Source organism: Bombina bombina, chromosome 1, assembly GCF_027579735.1.
Source record: "Bombina bombina isolate aBomBom1 chromosome 1, aBomBom1.pri, whole genome shotgun sequence".
NCBI classification, from domain to species: Eukaryota; Metazoa; Chordata; class Amphibia; order Anura; family Bombinatoridae; genus Bombina; species Bombina bombina.
The window spans coordinates 1,375,850,565-1,375,873,580 of record NC_069499.1 but is presented as its reverse complement, the minus strand read 5'-3'; the positions used below and the strand labels follow the sequence as shown (position 1 = coordinate 1,375,873,580).

At 41.0% G+C, this 23,016-nt stretch overlaps 1 protein-coding gene across 11 annotated transcripts in view; it reads right to left on the bottom strand.

Moving 5' to 3' along the window:
- The window catches only part of UBAP2L (ubiquitin associated protein 2 like), a 283,364-nt gene that overhangs the window by 162,066 nt on the left and 98,282 nt on the right, over positions 1–23,016 (bottom strand). For 7 of the 11 annotated variants that reach the window (XM_053704446.1, XM_053704451.1, XM_053704452.1 and 4 more), the window contains exon 19: positions 11,701–11,773. In XM_053704446.1, the coding sequence (XP_053560421.1) occupies positions 11,701–11,773 (73 nt within the window). The remainder of the gene's footprint in view (positions 1–11,700; positions 11,774–23,016) is intronic. The other 4 variants (XM_053704449.1, XM_053704455.1, XM_053704457.1 and 1 more) reach the window with 1 other exon arrangement.

Below are 23,016 nucleotides of genomic sequence, written 5' to 3'. Positions count from 1 at the left end.
GCCCAAGCCTGAGCAAAGAAAGAGTCTGCCCCCTACAAGATCCGGTCCCGGATCGGGGGCTGCCCCTTCATGCTGTCTTAGTAGCAGCAGCGGGCTTTTTGACTTGTTTACCTTTATTCCAGGCCTGGTTAGGTCTCTAGACCGCCTTGGATTGAGCAACGTTCCCTTCCTGCTTAGTGGAGGAAGAGGATGTTCCTTTAAAATTTCGAAAGGAACAAAAATTATTTTGTTTACTCCTCATCTTGAGGGGCATGTCCTGAGGTAGGGTGTGACCCTTACCTCCAGTAATGTCAGAGATTATTTCCTTCAACTCAGGCCCGAATAGGGTCTTACCTTTGAAGGGAATAGATAAAAGCTTAGATTTAGACGATACATCAGCCGACCATGACTTTAGCCATAACGCTCTACGCGTTACAATGGCAAAGCCTGCGTTTTTCACTGCTAATTTTGCAAGTTGAAAAGCAGCATCAGTCATAAAAGAATTTGCTAGTTTAAGAGCCTTAATTCCGTCTAAAATGTCCTCTTAAAGGTGTCTCAACCTTCAGAGACTCTTCCAGGGCGTCAAACCAAAAGGCAGCTGCAGTAGTTACTGGAACCATGCAAGCTATAGGCTGTAAGAGGAAACCCTGGTGAACAAATATTTTCTTTAGAAGACCCTCTAATTTTTTATCCATAGGGTCTTTAAAAGCACAACTGTCCTCAATGGGTATAGTTGTACGTTTAGCTAAAGTAGATATAGCTCCCTCCACCTTGGGAATCAATTGCCAGAAGTCCCGCATGGTGTCAGATATGGGAAACATTTTCTTAAAACTAGGAGGGGGAGAAAACGGTATACCTGGTCTATCCCATTCCTTCTTAACAATTTCCGAAATTCTCTTAGGAACCGGAAAAACATCCGTGTAAGTAGGTACTTCCAAATATTTGTCCATTTTACACAATTTTTCTGGAGGAATCGTGATCGGGTCACAATCATCCAGAGTCGCCAGAACCACCCTGAGCAATAAGCGGAGGTGTTCTAATTTGAATTTAAAGGACAAGAGGTCCGAATCTGTCTGAGGTAATAAATTTCCTGACTCTGAAAGTTCTCCCTCAGACATAAAATCCCTAACCCCCAAAACAGAGCATTGGGAGGGTGCATCGGAAATAGCCACTAAGGCGCCAGAGGGGTCAGTATTTCCATTAATATCTGACCTATGGCGTTTACCCTGCAAACCTGGCAGTTTAGACCAGTGCTTGACAAATGTGTTTAAAAATTAGGAGCCAGTAAGAATATTTAGGAGCCAGGCATATTTTTAGGAGCCAGACCGTTGGATTTGTATATAGACATATGGAGAATAACCCAAAAAGTTAGGAGCCAGGGGTAAAATTCTAGGAGCCAGTGGCTACCAGGCTCCTGGGTTTGTCGAGCCCTGGTTTAGACAATACCTCTGTAAGGGTAGTAGACATAACTGCAGCCATATCTTGCAAAGTAAAAGAAGTAGACGCACTAGAAGTACTTGGCGTTGCTTGTGTGGGCGTTAAAGGTTGTGACACTTGGAGAATTAGATGGCATATCCTGCAGACTGAGAACCATCCTGAGGCCCACATTCTTTATTTAAAATGTGATCCCTACAGTGTAAGGCCCTTTCAGTACAAGAAGGGCACAATGTAAGAGGGGGTTCCACCATGGCTTCTAAACACATAGAACAATGAGTTCCCATGTCAGACATGTTGTACAGACTAGTAATAACAGCACAAGTCATTCTCAATCTTTATTATATGTGAAAAAAACAATTCAGCACAAAAACGGTTACTGCGCCTTTAAGAATAAAAAGTGTACACTCTTTTGCAAAGTCGTTAAAACGATACTCAAAATGAATAATTTTGTTGATATGAGAGCCTAATGTGCTATCGGATATTGCACCACAAGTAATAGGATGGTTAAATCTTATTTTTAGTAAATTAGGCAGTAAAAAACAATCTGCAGACAATTTTCACTTAATGGATTCTGCCTACCTGCCCCCAAGACCTGTCAAAACGATCCGGTCCCACTCCAAAATACAGCCTCACAGTCTGGTTCCAACCGGAGCTAATGGCTGCTACCTCTCCAGAAACTAACTGCGCACTGAAGCGCAAAATTAGGCCCCGCCCATCAAGTCTGATGAACCGACAACTTGAGAAAAACGCATGGGAAGCATTTCAACAATAAAAATATGCACACACTGCTTTTTTGTAATGAAAATGCCATGTGAACCCCACAGAGAAATTAAACTCAGCCTCAATAAACCCCATAATCGTAACATTAGGTGTTTCCTAGGCTGCCCCGTGTCTAAAACCACATAGCCCTTAAGTATCCCATGTTATCTTGAATGGGATAATAATACACAGGTTACTACAGTACCACCCTTTTTATATAAGGAATACTGCTTACCCTTTCCCCGCATGGAAAATATGTCAGCCAAATTCTGATATATCAGGTCTCCTCAGAATGTAAATGACTGCACATATCTTGATACTGCTTGCAGCAAGAAAATGTTCCCCCATACTGAAGATTTCTCCTGTGCTTCCTCATTGAAACTTGAGAAAACAAACATGGATCTTAGTTACTACTGTTAAGATCATCAGACTCAAGGCATGATTCTTCTTCTATGTCATGCCAGAGTAAAAACAGTACTCACCGGTACCATTTAAAATAAAAAATTCTTGAAGAAAAACTAAACTATCTTTTTATCACCACATAAACTTTACCCTTCCTATTGCTAGCATAAGAGAATGACTGGGGGGAGGAGTTAGGGGAGGAGCTATATAGCAGCTCTGCTGCGGTGCTCTTTGCCACTTCCTGTTAGCAGGAGGAATAAATCCCACAAGTAAAGGATGAAATCCGTGGACTCGGTATATCTTGTAAAAGAAAACAACAATAATTAAATGTCAACCAAACTGACTATTCAGCACACATGTAACTGCATCTGACACACAAATTAAAACCACATTGTTCCAACCTCCAATGAATATATATTGGCTACTATTGCCATTACAATCAGAGATATGGAACAGACAGCAATGAAATTATATTGAGTGTTGGTAAATACACATACAGAAAAAAGTAATGTGTGACAGATAACATTCTGCTCACGTGCGTGGAGTTACTTATGAGAGGGCACTGATTGGCTAAAATGCAGGTGTCAAAAGAACTGAAATAAGGGGCAGCTCTTGCAGAGCCTTGGATTTAAAGTAATCAGAGAGGTAAAAATCATAATTTATGTAAGAACTTACCTGGTAAATTCATTTATTTCATAGCAGCAAGAGTCCATGAGCTAGTGACGTATGGGATATACATTCCTACCAGGAGGGGGCAAAGTTTCCCAAACCTCAAAATGCCTATAAATACACCTCCCACCTCACTTTCACCTCAGTTTAATGTATAGCCATGTAGTGAGGTAAAAAAAAAAAAAAAAAAAAAAAAAAAAAGGAAGAAGTAAAAAGCATACAAAAAGAGGAACTGTAAAAATGAATGTGCTTGATACAAAAAATCATAACCTTAAAAATATAGGGTGGGTCTCATGGACTCTTGCCACTATGAAAGAAATTAATCAGGTAAGTTCTTACATAAACTATGTTTTCTCTTAATGTAAGTGGCAAGAGTCCATGAGCTAGTGACGTATGGGAAGTTCATGAGTCACTAGAGAGGGAGGGATAAAATAAAAATGGCTATATCCGCTGAGAAATTAAATCCAAAAAAATATTTAAGTTTTTCTTAAAAATATCAAAAAACTCAAATCAAAAGGCACTAGAATCAAACTGAGACAGCTGCCTGAAGAACCTTTCTACTAAAGGCTGCTTCCAAAGAAGCAAACACATAAAAAAGGTAACATTAAGTAAATTTATGCAAAGACCAAGTTGCTGCTTTGCAAAATTAATCAACTGAAGCTTCATTCTTTAAAGCCCAAGAAGTGGCAACTGATCTAGTAGAATGAGCTGTAATTCTCCGAGGCGGAGACTGCCCCGCCTCTAAATAAGCTTTGTGAATCAAAAGTTTCAACCAAGATGCCAGAGAAATGGCAGAGGCTTTGACTTTTCCTGGAACCAGAAAAAAACAACAAATAGACTAGAAGTCTTTCTGAAATCTTTAGTAGCCTCAACATAATAATATTTCAAAGTTCTTACCACATCCAAAGAATGCAAAAACCTTTCAAAAGTATTCTTAGGATTAGGACACAAGGAAGGAACAACAAATTCCCTATTAAGTTGTGAATTCTAACAACATTAAGGCAAAAATGTAAACAAAGTCCGCAATACAGCTTTATCTTGATGGAAAATCAGATAAGGAGACTCACAAGAGAGCAGACAATTCAGAAACTCTTCTAGCAGAAGAGATAGCCAAAAGAAATCACACTTTCCAAGAAAGTAATTTAATATCCAGAGACTGCATGGGCTCAAAAGGAGAAACTTGTAAAATCTTCAATACCAAATTGAGACTACAAGGAAGAGAAAAAGATTTAACAGGTTTGATAAGAGTCAAAACCTGAACAAAACAGTGAATATCAGGAAGCTTAGCAATCTTTCTATGAAGACAGAAAGACCAGAAATAGTCCTTTCAAAGTATTTGCAGACAACCCTTTATCCAAACCATCCTGACAACCTAGGAATTCTGAAAGAATGCCAAGAATAATTATGGGTGGAACACCAAGAAATATATGTTTTCCAAACCAGATGATAAATCTTCCTTGAAACAGACTTACAAGCCTGTATCATAGTGCTAATCACGGAGTCAGAGAAACCTCTACGACTAAGCACTAAAGCATTCAATTTCCATGCCTTCAAATTTAGAGAGATTTGAGATCCTGATGGAAAAACAGCCCTCGAGACAGAAGGTCTGGCCTTAAAGGAAGTGGCCAAGGCTGGCAACTGGACATCCGGACAAGACCCGCATACCAAAACCTGTGAGGCCATGCTGGTGCTATCAGAAACACATAAAATTGTTCCATTAAGATCTTGGAGATCACCCTTGGAAGAAGAACCAGAGGCAGAAGAATGTAAGCAGGTTGGTAAAACCAAGGAACTGCTAAAGGCATACACTATCTCTGCCTGAGGATCATTGGACCTGGAAAGATATCTGGGAAGCTTCTTGTTTAGACAAGGGACCATCAGATCTATTTGTGGAAGACCTCACATCTGTACAAGATGAAAAAACACATCCGGATGGAGAGACCACTCCCCTGGATGTAAAGTCTGACAGCTAAGATAATCTGCTTCCTAATTGTCTACACCTGGGATATGAAACGCAGAAAATCTGACAAGAGTTGGATTCCACCCAAGAAAGTATTCGAGATACTTCTTTCATAGCTGAAGGACTGTGAGTCGCTCCGTGATGATTGACATATGCCACTGTTGTGATATTGTCTATCTGAAAACAAATGTAAAGTTCTCTCTTCAATAGAGGCCAAGCCTGAAGAGCTCTGAAAATAGCACAGAGTTTTAAAATATTTATTGGTAACCTCACCTCTTGAAAATACCAAACCTCTTGTGCTGTCAGAGACCCCCAGACCGCTCCCCAACCTGTTAGACTTGCATCTGTTGAGATCACAGTCCAGGAAGGACGAACAAAGTAGGCCCCTTGAACAATAAGGTGATGGTTTAACCACCAAGTCAGAGAGAGTTCAGTGTTGGGATTTAAGTATGTCAGTTGTGATATCTGAGTATAATCCCTGCACCATTGATGCAACATGCAAAGCTGTAGAGGCCTCATATGAAAACAAGCAAAGGGGATCGCGTCCGATACTGCAGTCATGAGACCTAAAACTTCCATGCACATAGCCACTAAAGGGAATGATAGAGACTGAAGGTTTAGACAAGCTAAAACCAACTAAAGTCGTCTCTTGTCTGTCAGAGAAAGAGTCATGGACACTGAATCTATCTGGAAACCTAAAAAAGGTGACCCTTGTCTGAGGAATCAAGAAACTCTTTTGTAAATTGATCCTCCAACCATCTCTTTGAAGAAGCCACACTAGTGGTTTTGTGTGAGTTTCTGCTAAATGAAGAGATTGAGCTAGTACCAAGATATCGTCCAAATAACGAAACCCCGAAATACCCTGCACTCTGATTACAGATAAAAGGGCACCTAAAACTATTAAGAATATTCTTGGTGATGTCGCAAGGCCAAACGGAAGAGCGACAAATTGGTAATGCTTGTATAGAAAAGAGAATCTCAGAAAACGATAGTGATCTGGATGAATCGGATTGTGAAGGTAAGCGTCCTGTAAGTCTATTGTGGACATGAAGAGACCTTGCTGAACAAAAAGGCAGAATAGTCCTTATAGTCACCATCTTGAAAGTTGGGACTCTTGCAAAACCATTTAAAGTTTTCAGATCCAAAATAGGTCTGAAAGAATTTTCCTTCATAGGTACAATGAATAGATTTGAATAAAAACCCCAATCCTTGTTACCCCTGAAAGCTCTAGATCTGAACCACATATCAGAAAGACTTGAGCTTTTACTGGGGTTTTTGTTACATGGATAAGAAAGAATCTTCCCTAAGGAAGTTTTTTTATTTTTTTTATTTTTTAAAGAAAGTCTTATTTTGAATCCTATTCAACACCCATAAAAAATATATTCTGAATCCACTGATTTTGGACAGAGTCTGTCCAAACTCTTTGAAATAGCTTTAGTATGGCCCCTACCAGAAGAACTGGCTTGAGGGCCGCACCTTCATATAGGTTTAGGGGTAGGATTTGGTTTCTTATAAGGCTTGGATTTATTCCAATTCAGAGATGGTCTCCAATTAGAGCCAGGGGCCTTAGGGGAAGGAGTGGTTTTCTGTTCTCTATTCTGACTAAAGGAACGAAAACGATTGGGAGCTTAGATTTCTTGTCTTGGGGCAGAAAAACTCCCTTACCTCCAGTAACAGTGGAGATAATACAAAAGTGTGTACCAAAAAGATATTTACCTTGAAAAGAGATAATAGTTTTATACACCATGTCAGCATTCCAAGATTTAAGCCATTAAGCTAGTCTGGTTAGAATGGCTAAAGACATGGATTTGACATTGATCTTCCTAACATCAAATATAACATCACAAATAAGATGATTTGCATGTTGAAGTAAAACAATAATGTTAGATAATTCAGAATCTGAAGACAACTGCTGTGCTAAACTGTCCAACCAAAAAGTAGCAGCATTGGCTATAAATATAGCAGGTCTAAGAATATAGCCAGAATGTAAATATGCCCTTCTTGAATAAGATTCAAGCTTCCTATCTAAAGGATCCTTGGCTACAGGTAAAGGATACAATTTCTTAAACCTAGAAGAAGGGTTAAAATAGGTACCAGGCTTAGACCATTCTTTAGCAATCACATAAGAAATAGTGTCAGGAATATACTTCAGAAGTAATAACAGTAAGTCTTAAGTACAGAATTTAGACAATTACTAGCTATATAATCAGGAGATTTAGACTCCTCAATACCGAAAGTAAAAAAAAAAAAAAACTTTAAGAACAAACATTCTAACAAATAAAAAAGGATGTGTCTATATCAGTCTGACGTGGCATCCTCTGAATCAGAGGAGACCCCATCAGTAGATGATACGTCAGTATGCTGAAGGTCAGAACTATATTTTAGGAGAATGTTGCAAAAACGTTACACATTTATTTGAAGGCAAAATAGAAGTCATTGCCTTCTCTTTAGCTGTAGCAATAACTTAAATTATGCTTACCTGATCATTTTCTTTTCTTCAGATGGAAAGAGTCCACAGCTGCATTCATTACTTTTGGGAATTCAGAACCTGGCCACCAGGAGGAGGCAAAGACACCCCAGCCAAAGGCTTAAATACTCCTCCCACTCCCCTCATCCCCCAGTCATTCTGCCGAGGAACAAGGAACAGTAGAAGAAATATCAGGGTGAAAAGGTGCCAGAAGAACAAAAAAATACGGCCGCCCCGCATAAAAAAACGGGGGGGGGGGGGGGGAGAGAATTATCAGGTAAGCATAATTTAAGTTTTTCTTCATAAATGGAAAAAAAAAAAAAAAAAAAAAGGAGTCCACAGCTGCATTCATTACCTTTGGGAAAACAATACCGAAGCTGTAGAGGACACTGAATGCAAAAACGGGAGGGTACAAGAGGCGGCCCATTCTGAGGGCACCAGGCCTGAAAACCTCTACCCAAGCCGAGAACAACTTTGAAAAAGAAGAAAAGACCCAAGGACACTGACCCGCAGATAATCCACAAGCCTTGCTAGAGACTGCAGGAACTAGACTAGACTGAGTCAACAGCCTCCAGGGGACACCATCGCCCAGCAGTCGGTCTCCAAAACAACACGCTCCTTACTAACGAAAGGGAACAAGCTACCGTAATCTTTCACAGAGAGGGAAAGACTTAGAGAAAACATGAATGTACTTGTAAAGCGCGGTTAATCCCCCTTAAGGGACTCAAGGCACTGCTCATCATATCAACCTCGAAAGGAGGAAGGCTGAGTAGACCTCGCCGGGGATCGACTTGCAACCCTTGGTTCGTCTACAGTGCAGAGTAGCCACAGTGCATTAGTATGCTGAGCTAGCTGTCCAGCTAGCGTAAGGAACTCCAGACCAACAGAGACCCACCAGTCTCATAGAAACAAGGGGAGGCAACACCCAGACCTCAGAGAAACAGAAACCACGGGATAAGGCCGGGAGTCTGAAAAAGAGAGGATCTTCCCCAACACAGTGCAACCGCACTCTAAAAAATCAAGTAAAGACGAAGGTCCCCAAGTCGCAAAAAGGTAGCTCAGAATACCGAAATATTTAGAAACAAAACCTTGTGCAGCAAGCTCAGATACGACTGACGAACAACACCTGAAGCAAAAACACTGCACGCTGCAGTCATCTAAAAATGACTCAAACTTAAAGGGACATTAAACCCACATTTTCTCTTTCATGATACAGATGGAGAATACTATTTTAAACAACTTTCCAATTTTCTTCTATCATCTAATTTGCTTCATTCTTTAGATATCCTCTGTTGAAAAAAATAGCAATGCACATGGGTGAACCAATCACACAAGGCATCTATGTGCAGCCACCAATGAGCAGCTACTAAGCCTATCTAGATATGCTTTTAAGCAAAGGATATCAAGAAAATAAAGCAAATCAGATAATAGAAGTAAATTAGAAAATTGTTTAAAATGGTGTGCACTTTCCAAATCATGAAAGAAAAAATTTGGGTTTCATGTCCCTTTAAATACTTGCAGGGCAAGGAGAAAGCAGCTGAAGATAGGATCCTTCAGATTGCCAAGTATCCACTAACCAGCGGATAACGTTGCAGGCTAAGAGCCGCCAGTCCTTTCCACACATCCTGAACATGGAGAAAGGAGAAACCTTAAGAGGCTTACCGTACCTCGAATGCTCAGAGGACGAATTTAGCAGTCGCTAAAAAAAGAGCACTGAATTACTGACTCAAGGCATGTATACAAACAAGATATAACAACTTTACTTAAAAAGTGCCCAATCCATAGCTGAGAGTGTCTTATATAATAAAAGTATATACTTACCGTGTAAGACACCCATCCACATATAGCAGACAGCCAAACCAATACTGAAACATATCAGCAGAGGTAATGGTACAAGAGTATATTGTCTATCTATAAAGGGAGGCAGCAGATGAATCCCTGCGACCAATTTACAGAGAGCCTTATGAATAGATTTCTCATAGGAGAAAACATGGTATCATCAGGCGATACTCCCTTCACATCCCTCTGACAAATACTGTACTCAGAGGAACTGGGCTTCAAAATGCTTAGAAGCGCCTTTCACAGAAGGAAATCAAGCACATCTTGCTTCAAAGTTTGTAAAAAGTTTGTAAAATTGAGGTGTGAGTGAGGTAGGTGTATTTATAGGCATTTTGAGGTTTGGGAAACTTTGCCCCTTCTGGTAGGAATGTATATTCCATACGTCACTAGCTCATGGGCTCTTGACACTTACATGAAATAAAGTATATTATAATAACCATGTTGGTTATGCAGAACTAGGGAATAGGTAATAAAGAGATTATCTATCTTTTATAAACAATACCAAATTCTGGAGTAGACTGTCCCTTTAAGACACTATTGGCAGTACATTCTACTAGCCTCAAACTTAGACTAGGTTCTTAGAATCTGGGAGCACTGTTACCGTGAAGACCCTCTCAACTATACAATTTGACAAACCTAAACTCAGATTAGGCTCCTTACAATCCAGGAGAACAATTACTGTTATCTCTGTCTAAGAATTATATCACATTACTATTATATAACACGGGTGGTAACAAGCTAATAAAAAAGGAGATTAAAAAAATGCCCATATTCATTCAGTTTCACATATTTATGAAAAGTGGCGCATTTCTAACATTCACTGTTTTTAATCTCGTCATTTTGCAGGTTGTGAGGTAGTGAAAGATCCATATTATTTTATTGCAACTATGTATAATGTTGCAAACACATGCACGCTCCTGAGCACACCTAGGATTACTCTTTTTAGAAAGGATACCAAGAGAACTAAGCAAAACTAGTAATATAAATAAATTAGGATATTTAAAATATCATGCTCTATGCAATGCATAATAAGCTTTATTTTTACTTTGTCCCTTAAAATAATGAATTTACAGTTAAATTATGGAGATTCTTGTCCGTCAGGTTCTTAACAGGACATTCAACACCAAATAAATGTGAGATATAATTATGTATTCAAAGCGAAGATTAGTCTAAGTATTATAGATGTGTGGGGTTTTTTTTTACTGAAATATTGAAGAAATAAGTATAAAGTGTAACTAAGTTATCCTAGGTTTAAAAGTCTGTTATCTAATCTCCCCTCTATAGGGACACATATAAACAATAGTAAATTAGCAGATTTACTCTGAAAAGTTAAAGTGATGATAAATCCTAGCATTTCATAAAATCCAAGATTTACCATCACTTAAAATAAATAGGACTTTCAGTCATCACTTCATAAAAAAGTGTTATATAAACTTTTCTGTGCCGCAACCTACTTGCTAAACTCAGCGGCTCCTATTTTTAGTGATGGTAAATCCTAGAATTTTTGAAAATAAAGTCTACAGACCCAGTTGGTGCTATGCTATAGACTCGCTTATACACCTGGCGGAGATTAACAACTCAAGTTTTTGTCAATAACTATGAAACAAATCGCACATACAAAGATTAAGTGATCCTTGTAGAGAACACCAAGTAAAAAGTAATGGCAAAATAGAGAAACAACTAGGAAATAATATATCCTAACAAACTGCTGAGAGAGATTAACATTGAAAGGGATAGTCTAGTCAAAATTAAACTTTCATTATTCCGGGAATGCAATTTTCAATCGTCAAATTTGCCATGTTTTCTTAGTATTCTTTAAAGAAAGCTATGCTAATTTCTAAAATTTTTATCTCAGTTCATGTGTTCCATAAAGATATCATTGTGCTCACTACCGTGGAGTTATTTATAAGTCAGCACTGATTGGCTAAAATGCAAGTCTGTCACAAGAACTGAGATAAGGGGTCATTCTGCAGAGGCTTAGATACAAGGTAATCACAGAGGTAAAAAGCATATTAATATAACGGTTGGTTATGCAAAACTAGGGAATGGGTAATAAAGGGATTATCTTTTTAAACAAAAACAATTCTAGAGTAGACTGTCCTTTTAAATCTTAAGACATCATCATTACTCATTAGCCTGCACTGAGCTGAATAAAGTTAAAAAGTGACTGCCACAATAATGTACTGACCAGAGGCGTAGTTGCCACAGAAGTTCTTGATGCAGAAGATGTTGGCGCTTGATGCTGTGATGTTAACGTACTGCTGATAAAGGACAAAGTATTCTTAGTCATTTGATTTATAACAATTCCTAGTTTTAAAAAACTCCATTTAAGAGACAGCATAAAGAAAAAAAAATAAATGTAATTCATTCCAACATGTAAATGTTTGCATTAGAATCTCTTGCTATGGTTTAACCAAATACATAGCTAACGTACCACAGCCCTGGAGCAGCACATGGCTAGCGACTGGCAGCTATATGAGAATACTGCTGTTAACTGGCTTACAGACCTGGCTAGGACCTGCAAAGTGTTGCTGTTTTAGAATAGGACTTCAGCTATTTGTTTTATCTAAACATATTTTGATGTATGTTTATTGTTAAAGTACAATGTGTAAGAGTTGTTTTGAGAATGTTTTAAGACAAAGCACCATTAAGCAGGAGGTAGTAGTGAAGATTTCAGGCATTAAAGCTGTTTTCTAGTTACTATGGTAAACAAAGTATTGAGAAAAATCAACCAAGACAACATCCTTACTAGAAATATGGCTGAACATGTTTCCACTTACACTGATTTCTGAAGGCTCTGTACATCATACAAGTAGTTCAATAAACTCTAATACTAATTTGGAAGCTGTGGGTTTACAGGTTTCTGAAGTGAAAGTATATTTTTTAAACATTAAACTTATTAATTACAGTACATTTTGAGTGAACAGTTGAGGGATCTTTAGAAAATGGAGCAACATGAATATTGTGCAGTCAAATACTTTTTTTGTGAAGATGTTCCTTTCTTTAGTCAACCAACAACAATGGCAGATAAAATTCATGACAAGGCTATGGGTGAACAAATAACACACGCACACACAGGGGTGTCATATGGCACAGACAGTACAGTCAATTTTTGTGGATGTTTTGTAAATGAGAAAACAGTCAGCACAATGAATTTTGACTGCATATTAGGACATTTTCAAAGTACAACCTGAAAATCATCCAAAGGAGTTATGGATACAACACTTTGATTCTGAGTCACAACCACAACCCAAGCAATAGCCCCATCATGGTTTTCCACCACCTTGGTAAATTCACATCCAGGAAAGTGCTGACAAGGTTATGGCATCCGTGTTTCGGGATGCAGAGAAAATTTTGACAATTGACCCACCATAACAGGTGACCACTACAATAACCTGACTGGAAAATTGTGCTAAGAGAAGAGACTATTGTTACTATGGCTGTCATTGCTGAAACCGGATTTGAACTAGTGGATCACCTTACCCCCAATGACATATTACAAAATCCCCTTTTGATAGGTCACTTGTTAAGAACGAGTTATGTGAGCATAAAATTTAACAAGCGACAGTCAATGTTCAAACTAATGTTACATAATTCTGCACTATGTGCAGAATAATGTAACAACTTAGCGACACCTGCAAAAGAAAAAAAAAACAAATTATGCTTACCTGATAATTTTATTTCCATTGAGGGGAGTCCACGGCTTCATTCATTACTTGTGGAAAATAAGAACCTGGCCACCAGGAGGCGGCAAAGACATCCCAGCCAAAGGCTTAAATACCTCCCCCCACTTCCCTCAGTCATTCTGACGAGGGAACAAGGAACAGGAGGAGAAATATCAGGTTATAAATAGTGCCAGACGAACAAAAACTAAATTTAGGTCCACCCACCGGAGCCACGGACGGGAGCCGTGGTCTCTCCTCCCCTCGACGGAAATAAAATTATCAGGTAGGTATAATTTATGTTTTCCATCTAAAGGGGAGGAGAGTCCACGGCTTCATTCATTACTTGTGGGAACAAATACCCAAGCTCTAGAGGATACAATGAAAAATGGGAGGGCAAAAAAAAAAGGCAGACCCTAATCTGAGGGCACCACAGCCTGTAAAACCTCTCCCCCAAAAACTGCTTTCGCCGAAGCAAAAAAGTCAAATTTGTAAAAACTTTTATAAAAAGGTATGTAAGGAGGACCATGTAGCCGCCTTACAAATCTGCTCCATAGGGGCCTCATTTTAAAGGCCCAAGAAGAAGCTGAGGAGGCTTATGTCCCCGCTGTCTCATAGGCTAAGTGAATCATGCTCCTCAACCAAAAGGACAAAGTAGAAGAGGCTTTCTGCCCCTTACGCTTCCCTGCATACACCACAAAAAGATGTAGATTGTCTAAATTCCTTTGTAGCCTGAAGATAAAACTTCAAGGCTTGAACCACATCAAAATTATGAAGTAACCTCTCCTTAGGAGAAGAGAGGTTAGAACACAAAGAAGGAACTACTATTTCCTGATTGATGTTACGGTTAGACAACGTTGGGAAGAACTCCCAAACCAGTGTGCAGAACAGCCTTATCAGCGTGAAAGACCAAATAAGGAGGCTCAAAATGCAAGGCAGCCAACTCAGACTCTGCGAGCCGATGCAATAGCCAACAGAAAGAGAACCTTCCAGGAAAGGATCTTAATTTCAATAGAGTGCATAGGTTCAAACGGAACCCTCTGCAATACCCTCAGAACCAAATTTAAGCTCCAGGGAGGAGCGGACTGTCTAAAAACAGGTCTGATTCTTGACAGAGTCTGATCAAAGGACAGAATATATCAGGAAGCTCAGCGAGCCTCTTGTGCAACAAAACAGATAATGCCAAAATCTGTCCCTTCAAGGAACTGGCCGCAAGTCCCTTTTCTAAACCATCCTGGAGAAAGGACAGAATCCTGGATACATTAACCTTATGCCAAGGATATCCATGCTTCTCACACCAGGACAAGTCCTCCACACCTTATGATAGATGCGACGAGTGACCGGCTTCCTAGCCTGAACGAGTATCAATCACCCTCGCAGAAAACCTCTTGGCCAAGACTAAGCGTTCAATCTCCACGCAGTCAGCCTCAGAGAATCTAGATTTTGAAGTTGAAAGGGACCCAGTACCAGCAGATCTCTGCGACAGGGTAACCTCCATGAAGGAGAAGATGACATCCCTACCAGATCCGCAAACCAAGTCCTCTGCGGCTACGGCGGAGCAACCAGAATAGCCGAAGCTTGCTCCTGCTTGATGCGGGCCACTACACGAGGTAGAAGTGGCAATGGTGGAAAAATGTAAACTAGGGTGAACCCCCAAGGCCCCACTAAGGCATCAGCTCTGCCTGGGGATCCCTGGACCACAACCCGTATCTGGGTAGCTTGCAATTGAGTCTGGACGCCATGAGGTCTATCTCCGACGTCCCCCATCTGTGACAAATCCCCGCAAACACCTCGGGATGGAGAGACCATTCCCCGCTGAGGAAATCCGCTTCCCAGTTGTCCACACCCGGAATATGGATTGCTGAGAGAGAGCAGTTGTAGGACTCTGCCCATTCCAATATCCGAGAAACCTCCGTCACCAGAGAGCTTCTCGTCCCCATCCCCCCCCCCCCCGTGGTTGATGTAAGCCACCAAAGTAATGTCTGTCTGGAATCTGATGAAGCTGAACGACCCCAGTAGAGGCCACACCTTCAGAGCATTTGTAGATCGCCGAATTTCCAGAATATTGATCATGAGGAGAGACTCCTCTCGAGACCATTTTCCCTGTGCCATCCTGACACCTCAGACAGCTCCCTGTCCTGCCAGACTTGCGTCCGTGGTCACAATCTCCCAGGACGGTCTCAGGAAGGATGTCCCTTGGGACAGTTCTGGACGGATGCACCAAGAGAGGGATTCCTTCATCCGATCATCCAAAGAAATCTGTTGGGATAGGCCTGTATGTTCGCTATTCCACTGTCTCAACGTGCATAACTGAAGAGGTCTGTGGTGGAAACTGGCGAATGGAATGCCATCGATGCTGGACATCATGAGCCAGATCACTTCCATACTCTGAGCCACAGAGGGACTGGAGGAGGACTGAAGGGCAAGACAGGTGGACACAATCTTCCTGCGTTGCTGATCTGTGAGAAATATCCTCATGGATATAGAATCTATTATCGTTCCCAGGAACTCCACCCTGTTGCTGGGAATCAGGGAGCTCTTTCCTGAGTTTATCTTCCAACCGTGGGATTGGAGCAAAAGAAGAGCCCTCAAGTGATCCTCTGCGAGACTGAACGACGGCGCCTGGACTAGGATGTCGTCCAGATAGGGGGCACCATAGAAATGCCTCTGGCCACTGCAAGTAGAGCCCTCAGAACCTTTGTGAAGACTCTCTGGGCCGTCAGCAGACCAAAGGGAAGGGCCACAAACTGGAAATGTTGGTCCAAGAATGCAAATCTCAGGAACCTGAAGTGGTCCCTGTGGATTGGCACATGAAGGTAGGCATTCTTCAAGTATATTGTCATCAACTGACCCTTTTGAACTAGGGGCAGAACAGATCTGATCGTTTCCATTTTTAACGATGGAACAGCCAGAAATTTGTTAAAACCTTTTAGGTCCAGAATCGCGCGGAACGTGCCCTCCTTTGGGACCACGAAAAGGTTTTAAAAGTACCCTCCCTAGACCCCTTTTCAGCTGGGGGTACCGGTACAATTACTCCGAGGGAAGAGAGATCCCTCACACATTCTAGAAAGTCATCTCTTTTCTGGTCTGGAAGACAGGTTTGACAGGAGGAATGCCCCTGGGTGGATGAGATCTGAACCCAATCCTGTATCCTTGGGTGACCTTCAGAACCCAAGGGTCCTGAACATCCTTGCAACCAGGCTTCTGAGAAGTGAGATAATCTGCCCCCTACCTGGCCCGGAGACTGTTTGGAAGCTATCCCTTTATTCCGACTTTGTTTCATCGGGCTTCTTGTTCTGCTTGGACTTATTCCAAGACTGAGCTGGTTTCCAAGTGCCCTTGGACTGATCCGCTTTCACGGCTGGCTGCTGGCTTTGGGCCTTGTCCACACGAAAGGGACGAAAAGTAGATCACTTAAGCATAACCTTCTTATCCTGCGGTAGGAAGGCGCCCTTGCTAACCGTGGATATGATTGCGTCCAATCCTGGACCGAACAGGATCTTTCCCTGAAATGGAAGTTATAGCAGTCTAGACTTAGAGGTCATGTCCGCAGACCACGACTAATACAAAAAAACCTGACACCTTAGCATTCAGGCAAATAATTTGCATATTGGCATCACAAATAAAAGAATTAGCGACCCTTAAAGCCTTTATTCTATCCTGTATCTCGTCGAGGGGAGTCTCCCTCTCGACCATGTCAGACAGAGATTTGCACCAATATGTCACAGCTCTGGCCGCTGCCGGCTGAAAAACAAACCCTGTATGTTGAAAATATAAATTTATGTAAGAACTTACCTGATAAATTAATTTCTTTCATATTGGCAAGAGTCCAAGAGCTAGTGACATACTGGATATACAATCCAATAGGAGGGGCAAAGTTTCCCAAACCTCAAAATGCCTATAAATACAACCATCATCACACCCACAATTCAGTTTAACGAATAGCCAAGTAGTGGGGTGATAGAAAAAGGAGTAGAAAGCATAAAAAAGGAACTGGAAATAGAATTGTGTTTTATACAAAAAATCATAACCACCAAAAATAGGGTGGGTCTCGGACTCTTGCCAATATGAAAAATGAATTTATCAGGAAAGTTCTTATATAATGTACAAAGATGCCAAGGAAATGGCAGAAGCTTTCTGATCTTTCCTAGAAAAAACAAAGACTGGAAGTCTTCCTGAAATCTTTAGTAGCTTCAACATAATATTTCAAAGCTCCAACAACATCCAAAGAATGTAAGGATCTCTCCAAATAATTTTTAGGATTAGGACACAGAGGGAACAACAATTTCCATATTAATGTTATTAGAATTCACAACCTTAGGAAGAAATTCAAATGAAGCCCGTAAAACTGCCTTATCCCGATGGAAAATCAGAAAAGGAGACTCACAAGAAAGAGCAGATAATTTGGAAGAGATAGCCAAAAGGAACAACACTTTCCAAGAAAGTAGTTTAATATCCAAAGAATGCATAGGCTCAAAAGGAGGTGCCTGTAAGGCCTTCAAAACCAAATAAAGACTCCAATGAGGAGAGATTGACTTAATGACAGGCTTGATACGGACCAAAGTCTGTATAAAACAGTGAATATCAGGAAGCTTAGCAATTTTTCTGTGAAATAAAAAACAGAAAGGGCAGAGATTTGTCCCTTCAAGGAACTTGCAGATAAAGCTTTATCCAAACTGTAAAATAAAATAAAAATGTCTTCCAAACTCGATAATAAATCTTCCTAGAAACAGATTTATGAGCCTGTAACATAGTATTAATCACCGAGTCAGAGAAACCTCTATGACTAAGCACTAGGCGTTCAATTTCCATACCTTCAAATTTAAAGATTTGAGATCCTGATGGAAAAACGGACCTTGAGAAAAGGTCTGGTCTTAAAGGAAGTGGCCATGGTTGGCAACTGGACATCCGAACAAGATCCGCATACCAAAACCTGTGAGGCCATGCTGGTACTACCAGAAACACAAACAACTGTATCATGATGATCTTGGAGATCACTCTTGGAAGAAGAACTAGAGGCGGTAAAATATAAGCAGGTTGGTAAAACCAAAGAACTGCTAACGCATCCATTGACTCCGCCTGAGGATCCCTGGAACTGAACAAGTACCTGGGAAGTTTCTTGTTTAGATGGGAAACCATCAGATCTATTTCTGGAAGACCCCACATCTGAACAATCTGAAAAAAAAAAACACTTCTGGATGGAGAGACCACTCCTCCGGATGTAAAGTCTGACGGCTGAGATAATCCACTTCCCAATTGACTATACCTGGGAAATGTACAGCAGAAATTAGACAAGAGCTGTATTCTGCCCAAGAACGTATCCAAGATACTTCTTTCATAGCTAGGGGACTGTGAGTCCCACCCTGATGATTGACATATGCCACAGTTGTGATATTGTCTGTCTGAAAACAAATAAATTATTCTCTCTTCAAGAGGCCAAACCTGAAGAGCCCTGAAAATATCACGGAGTTCTAAAATATTAATTGGTAACCTCGCCTCTTGAGGTTTCCAAACTCCTTGTGCTGTCAGAGATCCCCAGACAGCTCCCTAATCTGAAAGACTTGCATCTGTTGTGATTACAGTCCAGGTTGGACGAACAAAAGAGGCCCCTTAAACTAAACGATGGTGGTCTAACCACCAAGACCGAGGGAGTCGAACGTTGGGATTTAATGATATTGACTGTGATATCCTTGTATAATCCCTGCACCATTGATCCAGCATACAAAGCTGAAGAGGTCCTATATGAAAACAAGCAAAGGGAATGACCCTTATCTGAGGAATCAAGGAACTTTCTGGTAAATTGATCCTCCAACCATGTCTTTGAAGAAACAATACTGGTTGATTCGTGTGAGATTCGGCAGAATGTAAAGACTGAGCTAGTACCAAGATATCATCCAAATAAGGAACACCACAATACCTTGTTCTCTAAATACAGAGAGTAGAACACCAAGAACCTTTGAGAAAAAACTTGGAGCTGTCGCTACGTAAGTGTCTCAAGGCGCTGCTCATTTTATCGAACTCGGAAGGATGAAAGGCTGAAAGGCTGAGTGGACCTCACCGGGGATCGAACCTGCAACCCTCGGGTTGCTACAGAGCTCAGCCAAATTGGTAATGCTTGTCTAGAAAAGAGAATCTCAGAAACCGATAGTGGTCTGGATGAGTCGGAATATGAAGATATGCATCCTGTAAGTCTATCGTGGACATATAATGACCTTGCTGAACAAAAGGCAGAATAGTCCTTATGGTCACCATTTTGAAAGTAGGCACTCTTACTAAATAATTCAAAATTGTCAGATCCAGAACTGGCCTGAATGTATTTTCTTTCTTTGGGACAATGAATAGGATTTGAATAAAACCCCAGACCCTGTTCCTGAAACTGAACTGGTATGATTACCCCTGAAAACTTCAAATCTGAAACACACTTCAGAAAAGCCTGAGCCTTCACTGAATTTACTGGGACATGTGAGAAAATATTCGATAACCTTGAGAGACAATACTTTGAATCCACTGATTTTGGACAGAATCTGTCCAAATGTTAAGCAAAAAAATTCACCAGCTGAGCTGAAATGAGAGCCGCACCTTCATGCAGACTTGGGGGCTAGCTTTGGTTTCTTAAAGGGTTTGGATCTATTCCAACTTTAAGAAGGTTTCCAATAGGAACCAGATTCTTTGGGGGAAAGATTTGCTTTCTGTTCCTTATTCTTTCGAAAAGAACAAAAATGATTAGGTTTTAGATTTACCCTTAGGATTATATCCTGAGGCAAAAAAACTCCCCCCCAGTGATAGTTGAGATAATTGAATCCAAATGAGAACCAAATAAATTAACTTGGAAAGAAAGGGATAGTAATCTAGACTTAGATACCATGTCAGCATTCCAATATTTAAGCCACAAAGCTCTTCTATCTAAAATAGCTAAAGACAGATTTAACATCAATTTTGATATCATCAAAAGTAGCATCACAGATAAAATGATTAGCATGTTGAAGCAAGCAAACAATGCTAGATAAATCAAAATCTGTTTCCTGTTGCGCTAAGCTTTCCAACCAAAAAGTTGATGCAGCTTCAACATCAGCCATGGATATAGCAGACCTAAGAATATAGCCAGAAAATAAATAAGCTTTCCTTAGATAAGAATCAAGTTTCCTATCTAAAGGATCCTTAAAATGAGTACCGTCTTCCATAGGAATAGTAGTACGTTTGGCAAGAGTAGACATAGCCCCATCAACTTTAGGGGATTTTTTCTCTAGCTGCTGGCAAAGTATACAACTTCTTAAACCTAAAAGAAGAAGTACTAGGCCTATTCCATTAATCATATCAGAAATAGCATCAGGAACAGGAAAAACCTCAGTAGTAAAAACAGGTTTGTAAACAGTATTTAAAACGTTTACTAATTTTAGTAACAAGAGGAATAGAATCCTCAATATCCAAAGTAACCAACACTTCTTTACGAATATACTCCATCTTAAAGACATAAGTAGATTTGTCAGTGTCAATATCTGAGGAAGGATCTTCTGAACCAGATAGATCCTCATCAGAGGAGGATAATTCAGTATGTTGTCGGTCATTTGAAATTTCATCAACTTTATGAGAAGTTTTAAAAGACCGTTTAGGTTTATTAGAAGGCGGAATAGCAAACGAAGCCTTCTGAATCGCATCAGCAATAAAAATATTTTATATGGGCAGGGGCGGAGCTAGCCAGCAGCCTAGACAGTCGCAATCTATCAGAGCTCCTGATAAAAATACTTAATCATTAGCTGTAAAGCACGATTTGGGGGCTGACAATCCATAAAAATCTTTAGAGCAGTATTTACTCACTGCAAGTGAGCCTAAGCTGTAATTTGGCAGAGTTTGAGCTAATTTTCGATCTACCCGGAAAGGAGTAACAGAGGATTTTCAGGAAAGTCCAGGGCTTCGGCCTACCTCAGATTTTTCTTGCAAACCAAAGAGCCTGAAATCTTCAGGAAAGGATACAATAGAAGTTGGCAGAACTATACTCCTTGAAAAATAGCTGCATATCAGGACCTACGGTTTGCAGCTCCAGACACAGCCCTGAACTTCATAAGGGAGGACAACGCCATTTTACCTCAGAAGTGCACGATAGTGCACACACACAGGGAATATAACTTACCTCAGCTCCCCTAATCTACCCTGCACACTTACCTCAACTACCTGTTTTGAACTTAGATTAAGTCCAGAACAATAGTGTACTGCTTCAATCACCCCTGGGAACATTAGCAGGAGTTGACTGCTGGGAAGCACTGGTAGTGTGTATTTGTTGGAACTTTCTCACTGGGGGCAACTGTGTCTGAGAGTGTGGGTTACTTAAATTGAAGCCCCCCTCCTCCACACGTGAATTACAAGAGGTTAATCTGTGTGAACTCAGGTGGGCCACAGCCTAGGAAACAGGACCATAGATTGCATGCTCACTAGCCCTGTTCTGATCCTACCTCCTTCATCCACTGTGGACCATTTCGAGGTGGGGGCCACTATTTGGGTTGGTGCTGATGAACTCCTCCATTAAGAGAGATTTTAACTCCTAAGACCCCACACCGTGAGGAAGGCTCACTAATAGAGGAATCACATTTGCAGTTACTCCAATCAAGACCACTAATCTTGGCAGTGGTAACCCCGATACCTATACCTTGTCCAAAGGGCCTTGGAGGTCCTGAGCTCCCTCCTTACCTGACCTGCCACATACTATCTTGAGACTTCCTAAGGATCCTCCAGCATAGAGACTAGGAGTAACTCCTAGAGCAATTACTCACCCTGAACCCTTAACTACTACTGTGCAGTAGTCCCTGTCGCTACACCCAACCTCACCCCTTCCAGCCTGGTCCTCATGGCTGGTCGCTTCCACTTACCTTTTCCCCTCCCTGTAGTAGTTCTCACTCAGGCCGTATCCCCTAGATCCCCGGAAACAGTTGGCCCACCTGAGTTGAAGGACTCTCTCTTAGAACTCTTTACTGCCTTGGTAGGTCCCTCAAGTGATTCAGAGATGTTGATAGAGCCCACAGAGCACTACGGCCTCGCAGCATGGAAGGTGATAAACCACAGGATGTCATCATCTTCCTTCATTACTTCACCTTCAGGGCAGCGGCAAAAGAAGGTGCACTCACAGATAAATTTTCGGATCTCAGATATTCCCGGATCTCTCCCCACATACCCTCCAACTACGACAAAACTTTCAGTTTTGCACAAAGATCCTGAGAGAGAAAGGAATAAAATACAGATGGGGCTTTCCTGTCCGGCAATTTATCACAAAAGATGGCCAGCAATTCATTGCCTCCTCCATACAGCAAGCCAGATCACTACTACACAGATGGGAACTCATTCCTGATGATCCTGGAACCTCCCGTGAGGTACCTACCTCACAGAGACTGAGACCAACAGCACCTGAGTGGGACCCTCTCCCGCAGAGACCCCTCTCATCCAATCAGAGACGCCCTTTCAACAAGAACCTAGTCTCTTCTGCACAAAGGAGATAAATGTGGCTTTGACTGATCTACTTTAGCGCTAAAATGCTCTTGCCAAATGCTCAGGACTTGAACATTTCCACTACCCTTGCTGATTCTATGGGATGGAACTGCTGTAGCCTCTACTATAATAGCAGAGAATCCTAAGTTTATGCAACCATGTTGCGCAGTATCCTTTTATGTGCCTTCTTAAATATTGCTCCTTTTTTTTTTTAGATGTTTATTCACTGGTTTGCTCTTACTCTCTAGCTGCAAATGGGGATTTCATCCTTCACCTAATAACCTTTCCCCCCTTCCACCTTCCCCTCCTCCCTTTACCCTTGTCCCTCCCCCTCTCCTCCCCTTACACTATCTTCCATCCTTACCCCT